Source organism: Centruroides vittatus, unplaced genomic scaffold, assembly GCF_030686945.1.
Source record: "Centruroides vittatus isolate TY-2023 unplaced genomic scaffold, ASM3068694v2 contig_990, whole genome shotgun sequence".
Taxonomy (NCBI): Eukaryota; Metazoa; Arthropoda; class Arachnida; order Scorpiones; family Buthidae; genus Centruroides; species Centruroides vittatus.
The window spans coordinates 294,999-320,532 of record NW_027122659.1 but is presented as its reverse complement, the minus strand read 5'-3'; the positions used below and the strand labels follow the sequence as shown (position 1 = coordinate 320,532).

General features: G+C 32.5%; 2 protein-coding genes and 1 long non-coding RNA gene across 3 annotated transcripts; all 3 read right to left on the bottom strand.

The window, feature by feature from the left end:
- Nucleotides 1-2,334: 2,334 nt before the first annotated feature.
- LOC136986061 (MORN repeat-containing protein 4 homolog) lies at nt 2,335-4,337 on the bottom strand. Its single transcript, XM_067283518.1, has 4 exons — nt 4,238-4,337; nt 3,985-4,174; nt 2,732-2,841; nt 2,335-2,642 (listed from the first exon to the last, which is right to left on the bottom strand). Exons 1-4 carry the CDS (start codon nt 4,272-4,274, stop codon nt 2,497-2,499), a joined length of 483 nt encoding a protein of 160 aa, XP_067139619.1. The 5' UTR covers nt 4,275-4,337; the 3' UTR covers nt 2,335-2,496.
- A 259-nt stretch (nt 4,338-4,596) lies between these two features.
- LOC136986066 (uncharacterized) lies at nt 4,597-6,451 on the bottom strand. Its single transcript, XR_010882421.1, has 2 exons — nt 6,285-6,451; nt 4,597-6,202 (listed from the first exon to the last, which is right to left on the bottom strand). It is a non-coding gene; the product is annotated as an uncharacterized lncRNA (long non-coding RNA).
- A 2,143-nt stretch (nt 6,452-8,594) lies between these two features.
- Nucleotides 8,595-24,165, bottom strand: LOC136986063 (tRNA N(3)-methylcytidine methyltransferase METTL6). The gene is made up of 6 exons (XM_067283521.1): nt 23,807-24,165; nt 22,556-22,687; nt 19,639-19,809; nt 11,750-11,891; nt 9,443-9,573; nt 8,595-8,852 (listed from the first exon to the last, which is right to left on the bottom strand). Exons 1-6 carry the CDS (start codon nt 24,053-24,055, stop codon nt 8,847-8,849), a joined length of 831 nt encoding a protein of 276 aa, XP_067139622.1. The 5' UTR covers nt 24,056-24,165; the 3' UTR covers nt 8,595-8,846.
- Between the last annotated feature and the right edge of the window lie 1,369 nt (nt 24,166-25,534).

The window sequence follows — 25,534 nt, the reverse complement described above, 5'->3', positions numbered from 1 at the left end:
AACAAGCAGCTCTTCTCCTGCCATTCGTCATTACCAGACAAACGACAACCCAGAACTCATCACGTGGAGGTGGCTGCTTCAGAGGGTCACTTGTGGAGTTGGATTCTTTCCAACTCTTGGTGGAAAACATCACTTGTCGAGTTCTTCCTAACTCGCACGATGAAAATATTCATAATTACCTCTGAATACTCCAAATTCAGCTATTCGAAACTCACCGTATTATTACTATCTAAACTAATGGATGCAATATTACAACAACTAGTAATAAAGGAAGACGGAAATCTATAAATACACCTGGTCGTAATATAATGAACGTTAGGACCACAAAATTTAGTTCAATTTCATACCGAACTTCATTCATAAAAAAAACAAACAAACAAAAATACTCGCCCTGCGCGGGATTTAATAAAGCGAGACACAGGAAAACGTCTCCGCCTCTCCTATCATCGTGTGAGCGGGCCTTAAAGCCCCGTGTCCCGCATCTTTAAGGCCGCTCGGACAACTGTTCTCGTTCGAGCGTGCTTTAAAGATGCGGAACACAGGGAGACTTCTCCGCCTCCGGTCAAATCTCCTGTCTTCGTCCGAGCGGACCTTAAAGATGCAGGTCACGAAGAGTTAGTTTGAGTAAAAAGGCTGATGGGAGATTCCATCTCTTTACTCGAGCGGGCCTACGAGAAAGGCGACACACAGAGCCCTTTCTGCGTTCCGTACAGTACATTACCGAAGTTTACTTAATCGCAGTTTTTTTCGCGAAATCTCAAAGAATCGCGGAACTTTCGAACAAATTTACGCTTAACAATAATTACATACAATAGAAAAGGCCAACAATATATTCTAACAATTCGTTTTCTATTGTTTAGAGCACGTGACGTATTACGATCCCGTCATATTTTTACGTCACGTGTTAGGTAAAAACAATGATCTTTTCTAAAATATTTCAAACCGATTAATTTATTAAAATAATATTCATTAGAAACAGGATCACTTTCAGTTTTTTAAGTTAAAATAATGCTTTTTTTCTAATACTGTAAATAAAATTATAGAAATGTCGAATCATTCATTTATTCTAAAGTAATATTATCTGTATTTTTGAAAATCCAAAGAGGAATTTGTAATGATTGTCTCCCTTTGCACCCCAGATAATGCTGCCAGAATGTCTTAATGTAGTTTTATTTTTCTTACTCTATATCAGACAAATAAACTTGAGGGTTTATCACACCGGTGAACTTGAAATGAGCCATACAAACTATAAACATATATAAAATATAAAATTAAATTGTAACACTATATAAATAATAAAAACATACATTAAAGAGCCGTGTTAAAGTGACACGTTCACAATTATTTTGGGTGATGTATAACAATTATAATGGACTCAAGAACAATCACTTTCTTTTCTTAGCCACTGGGAACGGTAAATATAGTTTACAAATAATTACTATTTCTACAATTAATGTTATAAATGTAAAGTAATGGCTATGTACTGTACTTACAAAGACACTTTATTTGAACCGGCTGAACCAACAAACACAGATACGCACTGACACATCATAAACCACAACCGCTAATTTGTATATTAAGGTTTATACCTCTCATTGTTACGTCATTAATTTTTAATTTATTTTTGTATTTATCAATGTAATCGTATCAACCTGCATCTAATTTTATTCGTAAATTGTCATTAATTCTTTTTTCTGTTTTAATTTTTATATGTTCATAGTATTCTTTTAGTATTAGTTTCGTATTTTATCGCCTGTATTGAATCTTTCACTATTAAACACCTTTAGAATTACAATGTTTAGATACAGTTGAATTGTGAATACACGGATAAGTTAGACTATATATCTTCAAACATACAGGAGAAAATCACGAATGCCCAGAATCTAAATCTATATTCAGACCACATTAATGATGTAGAGTGTAAAAAATAACAAAAACTAATAAAAGATTTTTAAAATCATATTTTAATGATACAAGGCGAGTCAAAAGTCTCTTAAATACCCTTATAAAATCGGACAGAGTTGTTGGCACGATAAAAATACGTCGTGCCTAACATTTCTACGGTGTCATATTCCAAGAAGAGGATTCTTGTTAATGGTGATAAAACGATTTTATTTCAACTCTCATTCTTTCTTTCGGTCAGAGATCAAATATATATAAAAGGCAAAGTTAAAATTTGAAACAGAAAATCAAACAGACGAATGCAGCCGAGTCTACGGCTTTGGGGAACCCGAGAATCGCCCATGAAGAATTCCTGGTGATCAACTCCCCAAGAATTTTCACGAGTGATTCATTCCTCACCGAATGGCGTGGGACGGGGATCTCATTATTACGGGTCTGGCCGAATCCACGATGGATATAGGATAAAGGGCCTCTTTGTGCCTAAAGAGCGGAGTGTCAAAAATGAAAACAAAAAAGCTAAATTAAATTTACTTATGAAAATTTTGATGAAATTATTAAAATGGGGGAAATCAATGAAAACTAAATGGAATTGAATCAGATCAGTGATCTTGCAAGAAGTGCATACTTCTGAGCTTTCAGAATGGATTGTTGACACTGTTCCTTGCGAATAAATTTACAGTCTTGAAACTGTCCTTCTTGCCTAGGGAAACCGTGAGTGCCGTCTGCGTAAGTTATCAATCCTAAGATAAAAAAAGATTTTTTTCTCTTTTTACATTAAAAAATATTTTAAAATAATTATAAATTTCAAAATAAATCATAAATTTGAAACCTTTTCCCGAAATTTTTCCTCCGCGAAATTCTCCTTCAAATCTCATGCTGTCGCTTCTCCAAAATATTCCAAATCCGTGAAACCATCCTTGCAGAAATTCTCCTTCATATCTATAGGAAAGTTTATTATAAAATTTAATTATTTAAACAATTAATTCTTAATATTTGGCGAGTAAATAAGTTTTCACAAGTTAGTATCTGTCTCAATGTGCTTACAGTATATAATTTTTCTAGCTGTATTTACTGTACGTGTTTACAATCTCTTCGTACTAGCGACGTCGAGGCCGAAGTTTTAAACGCGAAAACGTGTACGTCGGACGTTCAGGGCCGCTTTCTTGTAAGCCTAGAAGTTTGACAATGGTGTTTGGAAAGTCAGTGGAATCATGCTCGACATTCCAAACGCCATTGTCAAACTTCTAGGCTTACAGGAAAGCGGCGCTGAACGTCCGACGTACACGTTTTCGCGTTTAAAACTTCGGCTTCAACCTCGCCAATATAAACAGTCAATGCAACTTGTAACTAGAAATGCAACTTGCAAGTAGGAGCGTATGATAGAGAGCAACACCAGAAATGTTTCAAGGGGTAATCCATCCAGTATGTCGGACCCTGTCCCTGGCTACCCGGACTAACCCATAATGAGCTTGCTAAAAACAAAAAAATCCTCTTAGTGTCCATGAGGCGAAAAAAGTTTTTAAAAATATTTTAACAGACTCTTTCCATCCAGCAAATAATGAGACACATCAAAATATGAAGCTCTAAGCTATGGACTCGTAACGCGAGGTCCTAGCCACAACTTGTTTAGTTTATACACAGACCCGGTCTTGATAATTGTTCAAGGAGAGGCCTGTGTCCTATAGTGGACTCCGTGTTTATTACTAGTATTATTTTTTTTAGTAAGAAGTAATGTAAATGACTAATTTAACAGTACCGTGTTATAATTTTTACTTTATTTATTTATTATTAAGCTGCAGTTTTTAAATTGCAGACCTATTCTTTCACACTATAGCCTATCTATCATTCCATCCTTCGCTAATCTCGAGAACAGAGTTAGTTAAATAAAAATAGACAGATATGGAAAGCTTGGGGTGGGAAGCCCAATTAACTATATACCTAAATCGAAGATCGCGTGCTTTAAAAAAAAAAAAAAATTAAAAGATGATTAAAAATTGCAGCCCGACATCGTGACGACGTCACAATAAATAATTGCCCGTAACATATATTCTAATATAATCTTGGAAGAGACGAATACGTTACCTAGCACCATCGGCAAATCTCATAACGCCCAATCCGGATGGAAATCCATTTTCGAAATGTCCGACGTATACCGTACCAATTGGAAATTTCATGTATCCAATTCCTTCTCTTTTACCCTCATTTTTCCATTCTCCAATACATTCGGTACCATCTTCGTACGTATATTTAGAAACTTCATCTTCACCCTCTTCTGTAAAATGGAATTTTTAATACAGTAATTTAAAATGTACGTTAAAATAGTTTTGAAATTTACCTCTGTTTTCCAAATTATCGGTTTTTTCAGCTTCCATTGTCTTGGGATTTGGGCGTCGTATTCTTTCAACAGAACATGCTATCGTCCAAGCGACTAAACTACACTTGTTAGGCTTCTTTAATTCGATTTCTTGCAAGAACATCACATTGTGCTATTTTTACGGATAATTCGCCATTTAAATTCATTTAAATGTCACATTTTTGCCCCCTCACTGCAAGGTGAGGGGGCAAAAACTTCCTGGGATTTTGAAACTGTTCAAATTCGATCCCGGGTCCCCCAGAGGGGTAGGCCGACCCATTATCGCCTTAAATACTCACGTCTGTTGTAATTCAAAGAATGAGAAATCAACTCATTACATGTTTTAAAATTTACAAGAGCCTTTATTCTCAGATAAAATACTTCTTTGAAAGAAGACAACTGAGTTTCGAAACAAAAAATATGTAAACAGTATGGTATACAGTATGGTTTACATACAGGTACATACGAATAATCATATTTCTATAATTTAAATATTAGCATAACTTAATGATACGCTATATTACAAATGTATTAATACAATTAATTTGTAGTGTTAATAACAATCATTGCCTTAAAACTTGCATATAACTATGAGAAATTATGTTCTTTAAACTAATAGTAATAATTTATTCAGGATTTTAATAGGTGAAGAAGAGAAAGGACCCCCTAATTATATACAATTACAATTTTTAATTATTATTATTTTTTCGATTTAAATAGATCTATGCTAATTCATACATGACGACAACGAATGTAATTACGACACCTAAAATATTTAGCAAACAACTCCTGTTGATGCCAAAAGTTCCAAAACCGGTAATTTTGGGAGGATCCGTTACAATTTTCCAATACCACAACCCAATTCTCGATCTGAGATGATCCTTGCCATGACATTCCTGAGAGCTGGCAATTTTGTAAATAACGGGACTCATCTCTTGAGCTTCCAAAGTTATGGAAGAACTTGACATAAACACATCAATGAATGCTATAATAATCATCAAAAAGTCTACAAAATATTGAATACAGTAACAGGGATCGCTGCAGAAATTTACAGCTTTGCATATATAATTACCATCGTAGGTAATTTGCAGCGCTAAGGACATGGACAATCCAAACAGTAAGGGAGACATAACTAAATCGATGAGCCCTACGACATCGCATAAGTCCATGTATCGGTCCATGCTGAGTAGTAATTTTTGTCTTCCAGGATCTCTGTTCCAGTTGGAAGAAGTTGAGAGATCGAACACTTGAGAGAAGTAAATTCGAAAGCCACGAAACGGCATATGGAAGAGAAGTAGAAACACACGAGTTTCTCACCCGCTTTGAACGTTAGCGCGAAACTTAATTCTATGAATATAGCGATACCGTAGGCTATGACTTTGGGAAATATTTCTGGGTCCAACCCAAAGAGTTTAAACTGGTAATAATTATTCAACCCACCTTTCGAGAAATCCCACGCAATATAGAAAGTGTAGGATATACAAAAGAGCCAAAACATCATCATGCGAAATTTATCTCTTAAACTAACTCTATAATCGGCAAATTCTAGAAAATTATGATTACTTATATTCGAGAACGAATGATTCAAACGGTGCATAAACAGGTTCATTTTATAGTGAGATAACAATACGTTGGAGGCGATAATCAAGTATATGATGCTGCTAATGGCGATCCAAAAAGATTCTTTAAAATATATTATTTTCGAAGTGAAAATAAACATATAAATAATGTAAATGTGCATATAGATGAAGATCAGCTTGGACCAAACGGACTGGCATAAATTGCCATTCATATAAAATCCCCATATTTTCATGGTTGCGATGACAGGTTTCAACTTTTTCTTCCATAGGTTACTCCTGTCGTATGGGATCAGGATCAGTTCGTCTTCGTTAAAACATTCGCTTGCCATTTTTTTCTTTGTGTTGCGGCTGTAAATGAATTTCTAATCTGGAAGAGGGATTAAAGATTAATTGTAAATTTTAAATTAATTAATATATCTTTTCATTTAAAAAAAAAAAAAAAAACTTACGGTTCGGTTCGAGTTCAGAAAAACATCGATTATAAGAAGAAATTGGAATGCGGGACGAAAGTACTACATGCATAAAATGTACGATATACTACCATGGTATGTGCGCATTGTACGAAATGACATCTGTTTAAATGAATAATCATCTAGGAAATATTTTTTCCTTTTATTTGTAGAACGTCAGTATCTCTGGTTTAGTTTTATATCAATTTTATACTGTAATGAATTTTATAACCAGTGAAAATTTCAAAAAATTATCTCAAAATTTCGTTTTTGGGTGGGTTTTTACGAGGGCCCTTTTTTCATACCCATCGTGGGTTCGTCCAGACCCACAATGGGGCAGCTGGGGCTATACTTATCCATTGATAAATTTTCTTAGCCACAATTCAATCCCAGTGCCCCAGAGGGGTAGGATGACTCCTTTATCACCCCGGAACCCGGCCAAAAATTTGAATTTAAGAATGTTAAAATATCACCATTATAATAAGTTGATTTATTTTAAAATTTCCTCGATTAAAAGTTAAAATCGGATTTTAATGCCAGATATTGCACTTGTGGTATATAATTAATTCGTAAATTGATGTTTTGATAGTCAAAAATATCGTTTTTGGGTTTATCGTTTATCGTCAAAGCACTCAGTGATATTTTCCATTATACGCTTTGTGAAATGCACCTCCTGAAAGTCTTCCACCCCAAGATGGGCGACAGAATGGCCATGGCAAATAAGGCATCAGCCTTGGCGTGTGGTTGGCGGTTGCTTCTGCATGTGTACACACTACAGCTATTGCCATGTTGGTTATAATGTTGTTTATTAGTTCTGTCGGGAGGAAAGTTCATTCCTGAACAAAAGCATCTTGAAGTTCCTACAGAGTTCTTGATGGAATGCAATTAATCTCTTAGGCAATATTTGTGGGAAATGAGATGTATCACAATGAAATATAGCTGGAGGACCACATTTAAAAATCATACTTGTGTTTTATTACTTTAGCTATTGATACTCTTCAGTTTGGGATTGGTTTTCATACTGCTTACACCTTTATTGGGACCTGCAGATATAGTGTGTATATCTACTAGTAATAGTTGTTGCATCGTCTGAGTCTCTCAATCCAAATGATAGAATGACAGAAAGAATTTGATTCTGTTGTGCATTTTGTCAGAGTATTTTTGACTGTTGGTAGATTTGTCAAAGCAAACAATGCTTATCTTCCAGTAAATATTGATGTTACATAAACTATATTTCATGATAAGATCTTTATAATAAAGGTCTAGTGGAGATAATTTTACTGAGTCTATTGCTTAGAGTGTTTAGAGAAGTTGTGCACCAAGTCCTTGTTTTCTGTAGTACTGTATATACAGTAATACAAAGCTTGGTGGGATTTTAGAATTCATATCAGAAAATTGTGACTTAAGCAATTGATATAGTTTTTTTGTTATGTAGGGTCAGTAAAGGTTCTTCCAGGATGTGTATTTTATATTCCAGCTGATTAAGTTGGATATAGTTGATTATTGGGTATTTATAGACAGAAGGATTTAGCCTTAGTTGGTAGTGAGAGAATCAGTAAGAGAGGGGAGTCATGAAGAAAGACTGGCCCTCCAGGAAACAAGTATAGGGACACAGAGGAGAGATAGCAGGAAACAAAAAAACCATCTCTGCATAGTATAGACTAACAGGAAAAAATGTAAGGTCTAACTTGGTTTGGCATGATGGAATATGGCAACAGAGCAGATGCGATTTGCCAAGGAGGAATACCTCGAAGGAGGACTTTCTGTGGAAACTGGTTCCTATTTAGGAGTGAGATATGTGAATAAAACCCAGAAAATGCCACATGTAATCCATTGATCAAGTGCAAACAACTAAAACTGGTAAATGATCATCATTTACCAGTTTTAGTTCTTTAATCCATTCAACTACTGGTGGATGAAAAAAATAAGGAAGTGGCAAACTTATGTATGACCACTTGGTAAATTGTAGAAACAATGTGCTCCAGAAGTGGTGGGGACATGAAGAGATAGCCAAAAGAGAACAAGCAAGAAGGTCAAGACAGAAATGATGATCCCAAAAGACTTGAACTCCTTTTTCTTCTCACAAAAGGAGCAATCATTTATCTCCCTGACAAAAAGAGAACAGGTCCAAGTTTGTGGAATAGCAAGCAGAATATACTAATAATGACTAGATTCACAACAATAACATACTATACTCATACATATTCTAACATTTCACTAATAATGACAAAGTAGCCTAATGATGAAGATGATTCACAGTAATTGTTTAATATTATATTGTTTAATAGTAAAAAGATTCATTGCCATATAAAAGTTTTTTGTATTTGTTTAATAAATAAATTCACTATTACACAAACATAAAGGAATACAATTATATGAAATGTATTACCAGTAATAAGTTTAGCACCCATAAAAATATTTTTACATTTTGAAAAAATTAAATAAACATACACCTTAAAACAGTTTCTTGTAAACGATATTCATTTGATCTTCTCTTCTTTGATTAAATTTTGATATTCGTTACATTCATCTCTCCAATGTAAGGCGATTCAAATTCTTTTTTCATATCTAAATTAAAAGATAGCAATAATTTGAGCAATTTGTTTGAAAAAATTCTTCAAAAAATACAATCTCATTTGTAGTAACGACTGAGAACTGGGTTAATATTAATATTAAAAACACTCACCAAATCAGAAATCCAACAGTACAATGTTTATTTAATAAAACCGAATGTTTTTGACAAATTTTCTCCCATGCATGGAGATCAGTATTTCATTATCCTGTAAACCTACTTTAACATCGTTGATCACATGTCAGAAGCAACCAATAATATCATACTACATTTAGTTTTTTTAAACTCCATTCTATCTTCTGAATTACTTTTCAACCTGAAGATGACAACTTAAGTTCGTTGAAAATGACCGTTTTTATGAGTGTTTTTAATACAGTTTTATTTAACATAAATAAAAATGTCATTATTTTAAGAAGAGAATTTAAAAAAAAAACAGATGTAATGATATTAATAACTAATTTGTAAATATATTTACAAATTAGTTATTAATATCATTACAATTTAAGTAAGTAATCTTTAATTCTGTAATTTATAAAGATAAGATAAGCTTATTGTTTGATATGATATATATTAAAAGTTTACATACTTTGCGAAATTTGCCTTGTATGAAAATTCGAGACAACGAAATATTTTCTTTTTTATTTACGGTCTCCTTTTTTACGTATTTGTTATATATTACTTCAAAATTTGCAGCTTCAAACAATTTTGCTAGATACTCTATATTTAAAATGGTAAAAATAAAAATAAATAGTTTATTCTATTATTGTTATTATTCTATATTCTATCTGAATCTATACCAAATAATAAGATTAAATCTATATGTCTAACAGTTTCATTATTAGAAATAAATGATGAAAAATAAAATATTAAAATTTCAGATGCAGTGTGTTGGATTTTTCTGTATATACGAGGTGTGATAAAAGTTTGAGAACCCTTGGTGTAAATCACCTTTAATTGTACTTAAATGTTTACATTTATGTAACACAGTTTTGTTTTCTTAGTTTTTTTATCTACTTTTCCATCCATTTCTTTAATTCTTAAGAAAAACAAAATGAATATTGGAAGCAAGACTGAAGAAGCATGAAGTGGCCATTCATTTAAAATACCATCAGTTCCTATGGTTCCCTCATTATGAAGAGAATGATTGTAAAATTGATGTTGGTAATATTAAAATATTGTATAGAGAAAAAGATGTACATTTGCGATGGTTTAAAGAGCATATTGCAATAATACAATGTAAAAATTGGCTTAATTTAAATAATGAAATGAAGATTAATTCTGTATGGTATGATGTAATACTCAACTATAAAAGAATTTGTAAATGTGAAATGGAAATAAAACAAATTAAATGACTATTATGTTGAAAGATTAGTGTTTTGTACCTTATATTATTTGTAATTAATATATCAAATAACTTTTTGTTAGTGCAACTTTATGAATTTAGAGCCTGAAGAGGGATTAAGAGAATTTAATCTGGAATGCATTGCTTATGAAGAGAGAATAAAAATAGCTGTGTTTTTAAAGTCTTGGTCACCGATTTAATATGGAAATTGGAAAAAAAAAGACATGAGGTTTTTCACTAGTCTTGTATTATAACTGAATTTTAACTTAAATTTTTATTTCTGTTTTATTGAAAATTGCTTTTGTAATTGGTTTTTTTTAATCAATTTTTTTGAAAGACTTTTTAAATAAACTATATATATATTTTATAAAATATATAGAGAAAAAAGCCAAAATAATACAGCTGAGAAAACAAAGATTGAGGTGCAGAACCGACATCTGGCTTTCTAGATGTATTTTAAGGGAGGAATTCATTCCAACAACATTGTGGTTGCCTACATCAGTTGTACAAGTTATTCAATGTCAAAATGTATGGAAAATAAGACTTATTATAAAGTCAGTAATAAAATTTAAAGATAAAAAAGACTTCTTGTTAAAAAATACAAATATAAATAGATTATTAAAAAATAAATCAACAATAATAGTTGAAGATTGTCAGTACCAGTTAAAAAAAGAAAGAAAATTAGCAAAACTATTTTATTACTCAACATTTAAGGAGAAACAAGAATGGAAAAGTAAGTTAGTCATAAATAACACTAAATTAAATATACCCTATTAGTATAATAGATATGTTGCAATCGGGTGTGGATTTTAATACTCTAATTTTCATGAAAGCATAGAGGTAATTCCAGAAATCGACAAGATGATAAATACATCCAAGATTAAAGAAGAGGAAAAAAGGAACCTAGTACATAATATTAAAGCAGATATTGAAAAAAGGTAAGAAAATAATTCAAGATAGAAAAGAACTAGTTTATAGTAATAAATGTAACCTTTGCTTAACATAATGGGCATTTATAGTTGATAGTTACAAGCAATATCATTAAACATTTTTGTGCAACTAATTTTATGAAAATAAAATAAATTTGATATAAACTGAGATTGATAGTAAATAACCTTTTAGCCTATATTACTTTTCAGTTTACGATATTGATTTATTAGGAGTTTTTTACCTTTGAATTGAATTAAACAATATAAAGAAGCCTTATTTCCATTTAATTAGTAGGTTAATTCATTATAAAATACATTACTACAAATTAAAGATAATTTATCTTTATCAGATACATAAATAATAATTTTCTCTTGGTATTTTCATCTTTTAATATCACGTGGCCTTGTAAATCTAGTTCTGCCATATTTAATGCCTACAAAATAATAAGATTAAAGGATGCTATTGTGTGTGTATTACAATTATAAATTAGTAAAAATTGGTTAAGTTTTTTCTTTTTTTTTTAAACCACTATTTTACAAAATAGCATGATGGATTACTTGAGAATGTGGATTAAATATAACAAAATAAAGAAAAGAAATAGTAATGACATTATACAATTACCTTCTGAAAAATAATATGCTCGTGTACCATCTTGTCGAACATAAAAATATTTCGCTAGTTTGCGAGCAGGATTAAATCTGAACATAGCTGCATCGTATAATCCGTAATCTCTGAAAATCACAATTCCTCCAGGCTTTAAAATCTAATAAAAAAACATAAATAAAAATCCTATTAATTCAAAATCCAATATTCCATTTATAAACATTTAAATAAAATTATAATCAAGCATACCAAAAATTGCTTAAAACTAAAGCAGAGGTCACATTAGTAAATACTTAAAGTTTTACTTTAAATTTACTAACAAAAAAATATTTATCTTTATAAAAATAATCTAACAACATTAAATATCTATACTATACTAAGTAACCATACTAATAATCTAAAAATTATCTGCTATAAAACAAATATTAATAAGAACCTTAATTAATCTCAAAATATAATGATTTAATTCTTAGCCATGTTTACAAGGATTTTTCAACTACTTAATCATCAATTAATCATTTAATATTGATTAATTAAAAAAAAATAATGATAGAAAAACATATAAAAACACATTAAATATTAAGATGCAATGAATATAATAATAAAATAAAAATCAAAAAATAAATAAAAATGAGGAAATTGTATATATACAGTACATAAATTAAGAAGTGCTGCAGATTATACAGAGTATACAGTGTACGTAAACATAGTTTACAGGTAAATAATATTTTGTTGAATTGTTTTTATATTCTGTTGAATTTATGAATAAATTTGAAGTTTACCTCAATTAACTGTCAAGGAGACATACACACACTGTCTGATTTAAGACAATGAGAGTCCTGAGATCAACAAACATCTTTAATTGGGATCAAATTTGGTGTCAAATTAACTGTTGATGTCCATCTTTTCTCAGGACCTGAGAAGACATCTAATTTCACATAGATAAATGGTTGTAAAATCTGTCCTGTACCTAACACTTTCATAAGGTTTGATTTTTCAAAAAACACTCATTTTCAGACATGTGTTTGTATGCCTTTTTTTCTTTATTTTCCTGTGAGGTTTCATCTAGTTATGAAAGAAAACTGATCAAAAAAAGGGGTTGGCCTAATCTGGCCTGGCATGCACTCTCCTGAACTCGCCATTCTGCTGCTGTGTTCTTCATAACTGCCAACTCCCTTTTCTTTGCAACTCATTAAGACGACTGTCTATGTGTGTACTTCTCTACAACTGGATTCAACATTTCTTATTCTTATCTGGTGATTGGCAGAAACAGTTCCTGGATACTACATTTCTCTCCTCAAGCAAATCTCAAAATTGTTTTTGAGTGGATTTTCAGTCTATCAATTTATGAGCTGACTGACTTTGGACTTTCGTGTGAAAACTTAAATCCAGCAGATATTGTAAGGACAATACAGTATTTTACAAGAGTAATGAGCTATCTTTCATCTGGAACTCATTCATCCATGTAACTTGTCCTATCCAGTCTTGGTCTCTCTTGACAAAAAATTCAATATTAAATTATTTTTATTTTGATGTAGCTCACATAACCTCACAAATCCATATTGTCTCGCTGCTTCACATATGCCTGTATGTGGATATGCATGGAAGTATGCTGAAACTTCAATGTCACAAAGACAAAGATGTGAGTTTGCCGACAGGGTGCCGACTATGTCAAGAGGGTCGAGCGGTCGCGAAGGGTCGTATGTGGGCGATCGGCACTGAGACAGACTCTACGGTTACAAGAAACCGTTTATTTGACACGAAAGAAGCTTACAAGATTTCCGCGATCTTGGAAGTTCTAGGTCGGCAGCAGCCTCTGGGTCTTCCTCTCCTTTCGAATATAGTCTCATTTTGAAGGAGTGTCCCTAGGTCGCGAATGGCCAGTTCCCTCGACGACTCCGCGACTCCAGGACGATGCGGTCGACTTCCGTTGATGGAAAGATGTCGATCCGAGGTCGGGAGACGGAGACGAAGATGGGCACCAGACACACACACAACAATAGATCCGTCACTTGGAACTTTCGGGAGAAGAAGCCCTCGCGTCCTTGAATTCTCAGGTTTTATCTGTTTTCCTCCGATTCCGCTTTCCGATTGGTCTCTTCTCGTCACCTGGTGACAATTCGAAACCTTTCGGGGGCGCGGGAGAGGTCAAAATCGAAGTTTAATTCGATTCCCACTCGGAGATAGACGATCTACGTTTCCCCATTGTTCTATTGTTTAAAAGTTCGCGTCGTTTTCTTTAAGAAAAACTATTTCTAACTTCTATTTTTTTTTCCTCTAAAAAAATAATCTTTTTCTAAAAAGAAATGATTTTAACGCAAATTTCAGTGAGGTTCGGACCTATCCAGAGCCTCACAGAGCTTCCCGCCAATTTAAAATGTCGTAACGAAATAACGACATTTTAGCTGGCAGCTCTGGAAGCTGACAGTCCTTTCTCCCTTTGTTTGCCAAGTGACGTAACAGCGATACTTGTCTGAGAATCCAGCCTTCTCTGGCGCGCGTTCGGTTTCGCGTTACAACAAAGTTTTTTTTTTCGATACATTATTGAATGGTATAGAATATCGTTTACAATTCATCGAAATGTTTGTGTAACATCACATGTCTGTTTATAAGATTGGTTACAAATAATCAAATAACAATCACGGTCATCGAATAATATTTTAACAACATAAATGATCGACAAACTATTTTCTAAATCATGTGACAGTTTTTTTTTTTTCGTTTTCAGACTGAGCAATTCACACAATCTCAAAATTTTCAGAAAATGGTCTGAAACGGAGGGGGGAGGAATGGAATGTATTCGTGTTCCCTTCCTAATTTTTCGGAACATCTGATTCAGAAATCTGATAACAGGTTCAACGTTTAGTTTGATTCGCCTGTCTCAACCAGAATTGGAACTTGGGAACTTCATAGCCATTTCCGGTGCACGTGTAGCGCGGAGTTCTCTGGATCTAAGTTGAAGACACGTGCTTTTCGAAGCTATGCATCTAGTTCCGTTCCAAGTTTTCTGAAAAACTTCGTCTTTACCATGGGGGTCGAATCTTTTCCATTTTTTTTTTTTTTTTGTACTGGACCGAAAGAGGATCATGGAGCTTCTGCATTGACGGTGTGCAGTTGTGATCTTGCCAATGTCTTTACGGCCATAACTTCCGGATGTCAGTCTCTTGAACCAGTGACAGTTCTCTATCATCGGTTTTCCGACGCAGATTACCGCTAATCAAGGTCACGCAGTTCAGAGTGTTGTTCCGTAACTTCCGTTTGATCTGGTCAGAGTCTATTCGCAGTCTCGACTGTGACAGGTATGATCAATCATCATGTACGCAAAAAAGGAAAAAATTTTCTGACATTTTGACTATATAAATTACTCAATCTATAACAGAAGTTTTCATCAATGTTTTGATCACGACAAAATTGTTTTCCGATGAGCGCGAATCAAATAGAAGATCATCGTTAAGTTTTCTCGAGAGTGATCAAATCCTCATTCTCTCTAGGACGGACAAAGTGACAATTTTCTGTCATCTATCCTAAGTATGAGAAAATTTTGGAAAGGCGTTGACCAAGGAGATAAGTCGCTTCCCCGACATGACTCTCTTCCCTTGACCAGTGTAGGCTCAATCGTGAGCGCTTCGTAAGGGATGGACAGAACAGTTTACACGAAACAAAAACAATACTATGGCTCCCTTTCGAAATGCACCACGCTCACATTGACTTGAATTCCGATTCGCGACAATTTTAACATTTAAGCACGTTTTTTGCATACATTTTTTTCAGCGACAATTTTTATTTTCAGAAAACGTGAATTCAATTAAAATTAACATTCGCTTTTGTTTTTATGATGATCTCTCCTCTCCAGAATGAAAGTTCATCATTCACAGTTCGCAAAACCGGACCGATAGAAAATAGAGAGTAGGATACCGTAATCGCTTATAATCTTGACCTTAGGTTAAAGTTGCTATATTTTTTTTTTGCAATTGACAATCTGCTTGCTTTGCGTCTACCTTGGGACTGAGAAAAGCTAAGCATCTAGTTGCGGTCGCATTGGCCTGTTTCCGGGCTAATACTGTCAGAAAATCCTCTACATAAAGTGCCTGTTCTAAATTTCAATCGACTTCGGATTCGATTTGCCTATTCTGCGATTGATGAAAGAGTATCTACTGAAATAATTAGCCTATATCGCAATGAATACGATGGATTTATAATCGGAACCTGCAACGCATTGGCCTCGATCTCCACTCGACTAGAGATGGCAGAGGGACGTCCTTTTCTCCGTACCAATCGGGCGACAGTGGTTGCATGTTATGAGGTTGTGAAAAGCATTGCAGCGAATTCGGATAGGGGTGTGCGTTTCCTACTTCGCTATTCCCTCGTTCCATGGGTTGTCCTGTTTGTTTATTCTGAATATTATCTTTGCGCACCAGTTATCGGTACTGACAATGTTCGATTATCTAACAATTTTTCCTAAAGTTTTAAACTGTTTAAAATTTTGACCCATCTTTGCACCGAACGCAGATTTCTTATGGAGTTTCACTCTTCCCGAATCCATTAGGTTATTCTCCGCCGTTTCAGCTTCGCGCCTGACAAAACTGTGCATTCTGCTAGTCACTCGTTTCTTCCCTAATGGCTACCTTTAGAGCTTTTGTGAATGAAGCAGTGCCAAGCATCCTGACGCTCAGTTTAATGTTTTTACTTATTTTTTGAAAAACTGACCTCGGAACATTTTGCCTAACTCCCGCTGCTGGCACTATTTTATAGTGGCGTTTTCTTGCTCGGTCAAGCATATTTATTCTATCATTGTCGCACCTGCGAGCTTGCGCTTGGTTAACTAAAGCATTTCTGCGGGATCATCCAGCTAAGCTCGATATTTTTTTAAGGGATCGAAGAAGTCATAATACGCTTACTTTCACCGAAGAAAGCAGGTATCATTCCTCTCAAGGCCAATGAAAGAGAACTGCTAACTAACTCGCGAGTTCGCGCCGAAGTGTCTGTCTCAGCATCTATCGTTCCGACCCACCTTTAACTCAATTTCGGGGCGAAATTTTGATGTCGGCATCCTCAACTATAGTGTGGGCCCGCTGAATTTGTGCAAATTCTGCATTTAAAATCCCACTCTCTGACACCAGTGTGAGTTTGCCGACAGGGTGCCGACTATGTCAAGAAGGTCGAGCGGTCGCGAAGGGTCGTATGTGGGCGATCGGCACTGAGACAGACTCTACGGTTACAAGAAACCGTTTATTTGACACGAAAGAAGCTTACAAGATTTCCGCGATCTTGGAAGTTCTAGGTCGGCAGCAGCCTCTGGGTCTTCCTCTCCTTTCGAATATAGTCTCATTTTGAAGGAGTGTCCCTAGGTCGCGAATGGCCAGTTCCCTCGACGACTCCGCGACTCCAGGACGATGCGGTCGACTTCCGTTGATGGAAAGATGTCGATCCGAGGTCGGGAGACGGAGACGAAGATGGGCACCAGACACACACACAACAATAGATCCGTCACTTGGAACTTTCGGGAGAAGAAGCCCTCGCGTCCTTGAATTCTCAGGTTTTATCTGTTTTCCTCCGATTCCGCTTTCCGATTGGTCTCTTCTCGTCACCTGGTGACAATTCGAAACCTTTCGGGGGCGCGGGAGAGGTCAAAATCGAAGTTTAATTCGATTCCCACTCGGAGATAGACGATCTACGTTTCCCCATTGTTCTATTGTTTAAAAGTTCGCGTCGTTTTCTTTAAGAAAAACTATTTCTAACTTCTATTTTTTTTTTCCTCTAAAAAAATAATCTTTTTCTAAAAAGAAATGATTTTAACGCAAATTTCAGTGAGGTTCGGACCTATCCAGAGCCTCACAAAGATGACCTGGACTGTAATCCCTGACCGTACCACTGGTTTGCCTCGGTGCCTTATTACATTCAGAATCATTGTATGCACAAGTTTTGGTGCAACTGAAAGTGCTCATTTCACAATAGTGTTTGTGAGTGTAAGGCATTATCACAGTGCTCTAACAATTAGCAAACTGTATGATACATGTTTTTTTTATAAGGACATTGGCATTATATGTCATTATATTAGTAAACATTGCATATTTAATCTGGATCTTGTTGTTATGACTGGATTGCCTCAGAACTACTGTATGATTTATGCATGCCCCTTTTTTGAGTTAATGAATTTATTTTATTCTAAATAGTGCAATGGAACTAGTACACATATACTTGTGCAATGCTAAAAGGTCTCTTTTACACCTGGATGAATGCTGAGGTGAACTTCCCATGTACACTCTTCCATTTGTATGTATTTTCATACAGTAGACTGCTGGTTGTAATCCTAGACATTGTTATCAGCCATCTATTATCATTAGACTTAGCAAATCCCAAAAACATGTAAGTTAAAATACATTTATAAAATTTTGCTTGAAGTAATCAAAATTCAATTATAGTTAACATAGTTAACATGAGTATAATACTGTAAACAATGTTAATAGAAAGTGCACATGAAAAAGTTAGTTACTACATTAAATCAGTACATTTCCACACATGCCTCTGATGAAAAGAGATTTTAGAAATATCTACTTACTTGAAGATAACATTATCTTCAAGAATACTCTAGTTTACAGCAAAGAAATTTATAATCAAGCCTGTAAATCATCTCTTTTATGCTAGGTTGTTAGTCACTTATTTTGAAAAAACTATAATTATATTATTTTGAATTTTGGCTCAGGTCACAAAGCAAACTCTGATGATTATAATGATTACGATTCACATACTTCACATTATATTTATACATCACACCAAACAATGTTATGGCCTATTACAAACAAGCAAGTTGTAATGTCAATGACACATACTTTTGTACATATTTATACTTATAATTAATTACAATACTTTTGTACATTTATACATTATATTGGTAATGCCATACAGTATAATTACCCCATAAAAACAAACAGACTCAACGAAACCTAAACTACAAAACCAAAAGAGAAGAGATACCACAATAAAAAATGACCACTTAGACAAAGAGGAAAACTAGGTAGCAATTTTTGATAGGGCCAAAAACATCATTTAGAAATAAGAGCATAAAGCTACACTTATATTTATTGAACAAACATTTTGTAAATAAATATTAAATTTAAGGGTTGGGCGTTCAGCTGTGATACACATGAGTAAAAGTTAAAAATTAAAGTCAAACAATTGCCAAATCCAGCAATCATTTGGTTTTAATATACAACTATCGGGTTTAAGATGTTTATATTTGTTAAAAATTAAGTTTACCAATGTTACAAAAGTTACAAGATGATAAAAAGCCAAGTAAGAAACTGACCTCAAAGCATCAAAATAATGCAAAGTTATATGAAGAAAATTATTGTTGAAAGATTAACATTTACTTGTAACATAAGTGAAATTATAAATTATAAAGCAATGAAAGTTAAGATCTACTTGTATGACCATTGTCAACCAAACAAGCTGATGTGTAGAGAGACAATTTCTTAAAAAGCAAAATAAAACAGACTAGTATTGATATGCAAAATACACTTGTACTCATTATATTTGCAGACTTGTAATAAAGATGTATAATGAAAAGAAAAACAACCTCTTAAACATAAGAAATAAATAAATAATTTGGTAAATTGCATTTTTATACTTGCACTTGTAGTGTAGTGTAGTGTACAAGCAGTGACCTTGTCTAACAGCCACCTTGGATTTTGAACTTGATTCGTGGCAATGCCTGTCGTGTTGTCTCTACATGACGTTTATGGTCTCTATGAAGGTAGTTCATAAACTTTTGGGATAGACTGTGTATTTTATTTAAGTAAACATAATAAATATTGAATATATGTTTATCAGTTTCTAATTATTCCAAATAAAATAATAATTTCAAATCTTACATTTAAAAAATTATAATTGAATTATAGTTAAATTACCTGATATATATTTTTCAATGCATTAAGCATCTTATCTGGATGAATTGCTGATAATACAAAAATCATTGAAACTATATCTACAGAGTTCTCAGTTATAGTATCTTTTAAATTATCTTCAGTTATATCACAGACAAAAGCATGACACACATCATCTTCATAAAGAGGATGTTTCTATGAAATATATTAAACTCACAATAAGTAAATACTTTCAAATAATTAATATTAGAAATATTGAAAATTATAACTTTCAAATGTCAATAAAAAATGATATAATATACATTAGAAACACAAAGATTAAGAAAATATGTTATATATACTAAGCATATTAAAAATTTACTCATTTTAGCTTATCTATAATAAATAATTTTAAACTAGACGTATTTCGAAACCGTGTCGGACACTTGGCAATGTTTATAAACATTGCCAAGTGTCCGAGTATCTAAACCTTATGGAGTTTATGAATCAATCAAAAAAAATAATAATAATTTTAAACTCAATTCGAAACTAAATCTGTTATAAGAATTACAAGTTTGTAGGAAAAAATGTGATAAGTCTGCAACAGTAGATGAATATTTTTCTGTATAAAACCATTCAAATATAATTTGTCATTCACATGTGATCACATTAGAGATTTTATATTATGTAAATGTTATTATTGTTTATGGTGAAAGAGCCAAAGTAAAAATTAAATTTTATTACACATTAGATTACAACATAATTGAAAGCTATGAAATTAATAAAATAACTTTGTTGTGAAGTTTGCTTTATATGCATGTTTTTAAATGGACTGTTAAAGGTTTCACAATAACTAACTAAAGACAAAAATGATAGAAAAAAATCTTCAAACTCTGTAAATGATTTAAAAAGTTTATACAGTGATACCTTGGTTTTCGTTGACTTCGGTTATCATCAGTTTCGGTTTTCATAGATTTTTTTTGTGAAAGATTTGTCTCGGTTTTCATTGATGTGCCCACGTGACCTCACTGCTAATTTTGCAAAACCACATTGTTTCTCATTGTGTGAGCATTACTCCGTTTGTCTAGCCAAACATTGGGCATATTCAAAATCTCAGCATGCAGCCAGCACTTCTCAGCACCTCTGTTCAAAATCTCAGATGACTTCTGGTTGCTGCAAGCATCTTTTTTTTGGTGCTCAATACACGAGCAAATAAGATAGCAGCCACCACAAGGCTCATAAGAGTTCTATTTTGCATTGACAATTTTGAATTTAATTTATTTGTTGATGAATAAACTCTGAATAAATTAATATTCGGTTAGTACGTTCGGTTAGTAGAACATTTTAATATACTAGTATATTTATGTAAGACATCACATAATTTGTTTTAGTTGTTAAAGTGTAATCTTAGGACTGATTTAATTATTTAAAACTCCTACAGAAATTTAAAAAATCTTTATTTTTACTTGTCTTTTTAAAATTATAATTTTTCATTACGCCATTCTAATTAAATAAGTTCAAAAATAAATTTAACGTAATGTGGAAGTCCACATCATTTGCCATTTTTTTTAATTGTTTCTCTCTCCTGAAATTCCTGGCAGTCAGCATTTGTGTTCTCTAGAAAATGCCAGCAGTTGCATCACTTCTGGCAGCATCTCGCTGATCGATGCCGAGATTTTGAATACTCCCAATTTCCATTGCCTTCCTTCCTTTTAGCTCCATCTTGGAAAATTCCATGTTAAATGTTCATTTACTCTTTACATTTATTTTTTATATTCATTTTATATTAATTTCTTATTGTTTTTATTATTAAACATTATATTCTATGTAAAATGTGTTTTTGATATGTATTTGGAGTGTCTAGAATGAATTAATTGGATTTACATTGATTCATATGGAAATAATTGCCTCAGTTTTCATCGGTTTTGGATTTCGCCAATTGTTTTCGGATAGATTATTGACGAAAACCAAGGTATCACTGTAGATTGATTCGTCTAATCGGAATATGTCTAAATAATGAAAGAACTTGATATTAATGGAGAAACATCTTGTAAAATTTTGATCTTAGATGAATTAAAAATATTAGTTTTAATAAATTTAGAATTGGCTAAACAAACATTTCATTTCAAGTATTCATTATGGTGCCAAGTGTCATTAATTTGTATAATTATAATATATTAATGATAAAGTAAGAAAATATGAAATAAAAACATGAATTGAAAGAGTTGGTGAAAAAATAGCATATCCCACATTAGAAAATTTGAGAAAAAAAAGGCTTTGCATTTCAATTCACCAGCACTTTAATATGCAATGTTTTATTAATGTGAGTATGCAAATTGTGGGGCTTGCACCTGAACAGTGAAAGTTTCTTTGAAGATGGATCAACAATGCACAAACACAAATCCAAATGTGTTAACAACACTTTTTTTATAGTTTTGCCATTTTTTCACTAAGTCCATCAATTAATAAAGCAATAAATCAATGAACCATAAATACAGAATAACAGCAACTCTTAGAATTTTGTAATATATGACTACTATGAATGATTTGTAGTGAAAGTAAAAGATTTAGGAAACAAATTGCTGAAAATATTTGTTATTTTTTAAACTCAAAACAAATTGATAATATGGATTATGATTGCACAGTTTGTTTCAGAAAATAAAAAATAAATTTTAAATTTTACCCTCATAGTATTATGAAATATTTAAAATTGATAATTTAATACTATTTATAGTTGAGATGATACATACAATATTGCTAAAAAGCAATTCCGATTTTTCATAATATCGACGACATATTTTTAAAATCAAGTTTTGCTGTTATTTCGATTAACTTTATAATTTTATAAGTAACTGAAATATAATTAAATCATGTACTTGTAATCAAATAAACTGTTAAAATCATTTTTATTGTAGAAAGGAATGTTGCAATAACTCTACAAACAAATTTATTGTAATGTTACCTTTACTAATTCTATCGCTCTTGATGAAAAATCACACGCATAAATAAAATAAGGAACTTTTTCTTCAATTAATGGAAAAATGAAATTTCCCACTCCACATCCTATTTCCAGCATTGTTGGTGTAGGAGATATCTAAAATTAAATATAATTATACACACATTTATAGTAATAATATGTTAACACACACAACACACACGCTTTGTATATTTCCTGACATCAATTTCATATTAATGGATAAAATATTTTTTTAAATTAAGAATATATTTACATTTAAATTATTATTAATTTTATAATACAATAAAAAATTATACATTTATTTATTTATTTATTATTAAGTATTTGATAAAATTTCAAAACTAAAATATCCTTTATTCATCTAAAATTTAGTAATGAAGAGAAGACATAATATAATGAAAACTGAATTTTTTTATGCAAAAGATGAATCATGCTTTGATACTCTCTTCCTTTACACACTATATTAGTGTGTAAAGGAAGAGAGAATCAAAGAAACAAAAAAATATTTTTATTATTACAGTAGAACCCCAATTAACAAGATTTGTATTATCTAAGGCAAATCTGTAATAACTTATTGGTTTGCCTGGATAATATGGAACCTCTCTGAATACATTACTTTTCTTATACTGTAAGTCATAAAAGAATGTTTAGAACAATAACATGTATTACAAAATGAATTATTTCTGTTACCATTTAACTTCAATGTGAGACAAATCATTCACATGAAGTTGTGACCATAGTAATACATGAAAATTGTTGTTTTTATATACGATTGAATTCAAAAAAGTATATAAAAACAGGCTTAAAAGTGATATATCACACGAATCTTTCATATTCATAATTTTTAATCCAAAACAGCCTTGACCATCCGTTTCATCCGAGATTTCGGTTATCCAAAACAGCATCGATCCACATTAAATCATGTAATTGAGATTCTACCATATATATATTTTTTTGTATTTGCATTTGGTATTCTACAGAATAAACATTTAATTATTTAAAATGTAGAATAATTTCTTTAAGTAGTTTTCCTGTTACACTGATGGTCTACAGCTCCGATAACATCTCAACCACGACATACAGAGCTATATTTGTATCCATTTTAACTGCAATTGTAACGCTGCATTTGATGACGTTTGTATCACGTACGAGAAACAGATTATTATGTATATGTACGAATTTTATATTCTAATATTTACATGTACTTTATATTAATTCAAATGTTACAGTATATACCTTGGAAAAATCGAATTCCTTTGTAAATTCTTCGAATTCATTTTTAGTCCAATGTCTATCCTTAAAGAATCGTCCCTCGTTTCTTTTATAAAACAAATCCCAATTTTTTTTGGCTTCATTTTCCAACTTATTTTGATGAAATTTAGAAATTGTGACGTCCTTGTTTAATTTTTCAATTTCATCCGGATTTAATGTTTTCGCGTAATGTCCAATTACCAGGTTTTCATCCTCCGAAACTTCAAAATTCATAATTACTTCCCAATAACTTTATAAATTAAAACTTTTCATTAAGGAAAAATTAAATGCCACGATGTATACAAACAGCTCACATGGTTTGAAATAGAAATTAAAGAGAAACAATCACGTTGCCAACTCGTTGTAACGAAAATATAAAATATCAAAATATCTAACAGTTATTATATTTTTATAAAAGTATAACAATTCTATTTATTATTTTTAAAATTTAATAATAATATAATCACAAATTTTATATTATTGCTTACTTTTAATATTTATACATTACATTGCTGGGAGTTGCGTTTGCGAATGTTAAGACGCTGGCCGAGCGTAAGGCCAGGAACACACACGCGTAAAATATAGCATAAAACAGAAAATGTAAAAATTTTTCTGAAATTTTGGCTGAAACAGAACTGAAAATAGAGTAGAGCATGTCTCTACTTTTTATGCTGTAAAATTTTTACGCCAAAATTCCTCCAATAAAGAGGTCTTTTCTGTGACGTCAAAGTAGACACGTGGTTTTTATTCTAACAATGGCGGCAATGAGGGTTAACCTTACAATTGTGACGGTCTCGAAAAAACGAAAAATAAATGAAATAGAGGAGTTTATTCAATCCGTTCGATCACATCAGTGTGATGTATAAAGACACTGTATTTAAACAACGTTTATGGATGGCTGTAGGTGCAAAAGTTTAAATAACAGGGAGGTCTAATAGAATCGATACATAGGCCTAGTATTTAGATCACACGTTCTTTGTTTGAATTCGGAATACAAGTGTATTAATTTAAATTTTCTAAATTATAGCAGAGGCAGTACAGAAAAAATGGAAGGTACAAAGGAATAGATATATGAGAGAAAAAGTTAATAAAATTAGCACTGTTAGTGGCAGTGGTGTTTCCTATTCGGTCAGAATTTTTACGCATGTGTGTTCCTGGCCTAAAAGTGCAGTCGCAATTCCCGGCGAGTCAATAGGAATTGGAAAGCAATTAAATTAACAAATGCAGCAATTGACGTCTTAAACAAACAAAGAAACAAATGAAACTTAATAAAATATTAAATTTTTGACAATTGTACGATTTTGGCTCAACTCGAAGCGACGCGAACAAACGAAGGACATGCCATAAGCTGGATTTAAGTACTTACGTATGGACGTCGATTTGATGTGATATTACGTTACCCTAGCTATGCGTGGAATACGTGTGATGTTATATTGACATCATTTTTCTGCACGCTAGACGTTACACGCAATAACTTAAACCCAGCTTAAGACTTCAGGTTCAAATGTACAGATTAAAATAGTGGATCACAAAATTCATCTTGCTGAATGACTCGTGTGATATCCACACGCAATGTCCTGCTTAAATCAGTTTACAGTAAAACTAAATTTCCTACTGGATCGCATGCATCATCTAATAATGGTACATGGATGATCCAAAGCATCAATGGCGTATGCGTGACGTTTACACATTGCGTAGTAAAAGATCACATAT

What these genes read in the sequence shown, in the direction of transcription:
- LOC136986061 (XM_067283518.1), bottom strand. Translation starts at nt 4,274, where the DNA reads ATGGAAGCTGAAAAAACCGATAATTTGGAAAACAGAG. An exon ending in CGATAATTTGGAAAACAGAG is followed by an intron (nt 4,175 to 4,237) that starts GTAAATTTCAAA and finishes TCCATTTTACAG; the next exon opens with AAGAGGGTGAAGATGAAGTT. An exon ending in AGATTTGCCGATGGTGCTAG is followed by an intron (nt 2,842 to 3,984) that starts GTAACGTATTCG and finishes ACTTTCCTATAG; the next exon opens with ATATGAAGGAGAATTTCTGC.
- LOC136986063 (XM_067283521.1), bottom strand. Translation starts at nt 24,055, where the DNA reads ATGAATTTTGAAGTTTCGGAGGATGAAAACCTGGTAATTGGACATTAC. An exon ending in GAGCGATAGAATTAGTAAAG is followed by an intron (nt 19,810 to 22,555) that starts GTAACATTACAA and finishes TATATTTCATAG; the next exon opens with AAACATCCTCTTTATGAAGA. An exon ending in CATTGAAAAATATATATCAG is followed by an intron (nt 11,892 to 19,638) that starts GTAATTTAACTA and finishes TTTTTTTATTAG; the next exon opens with ATTTTAAAGCCTGGAGGAAT.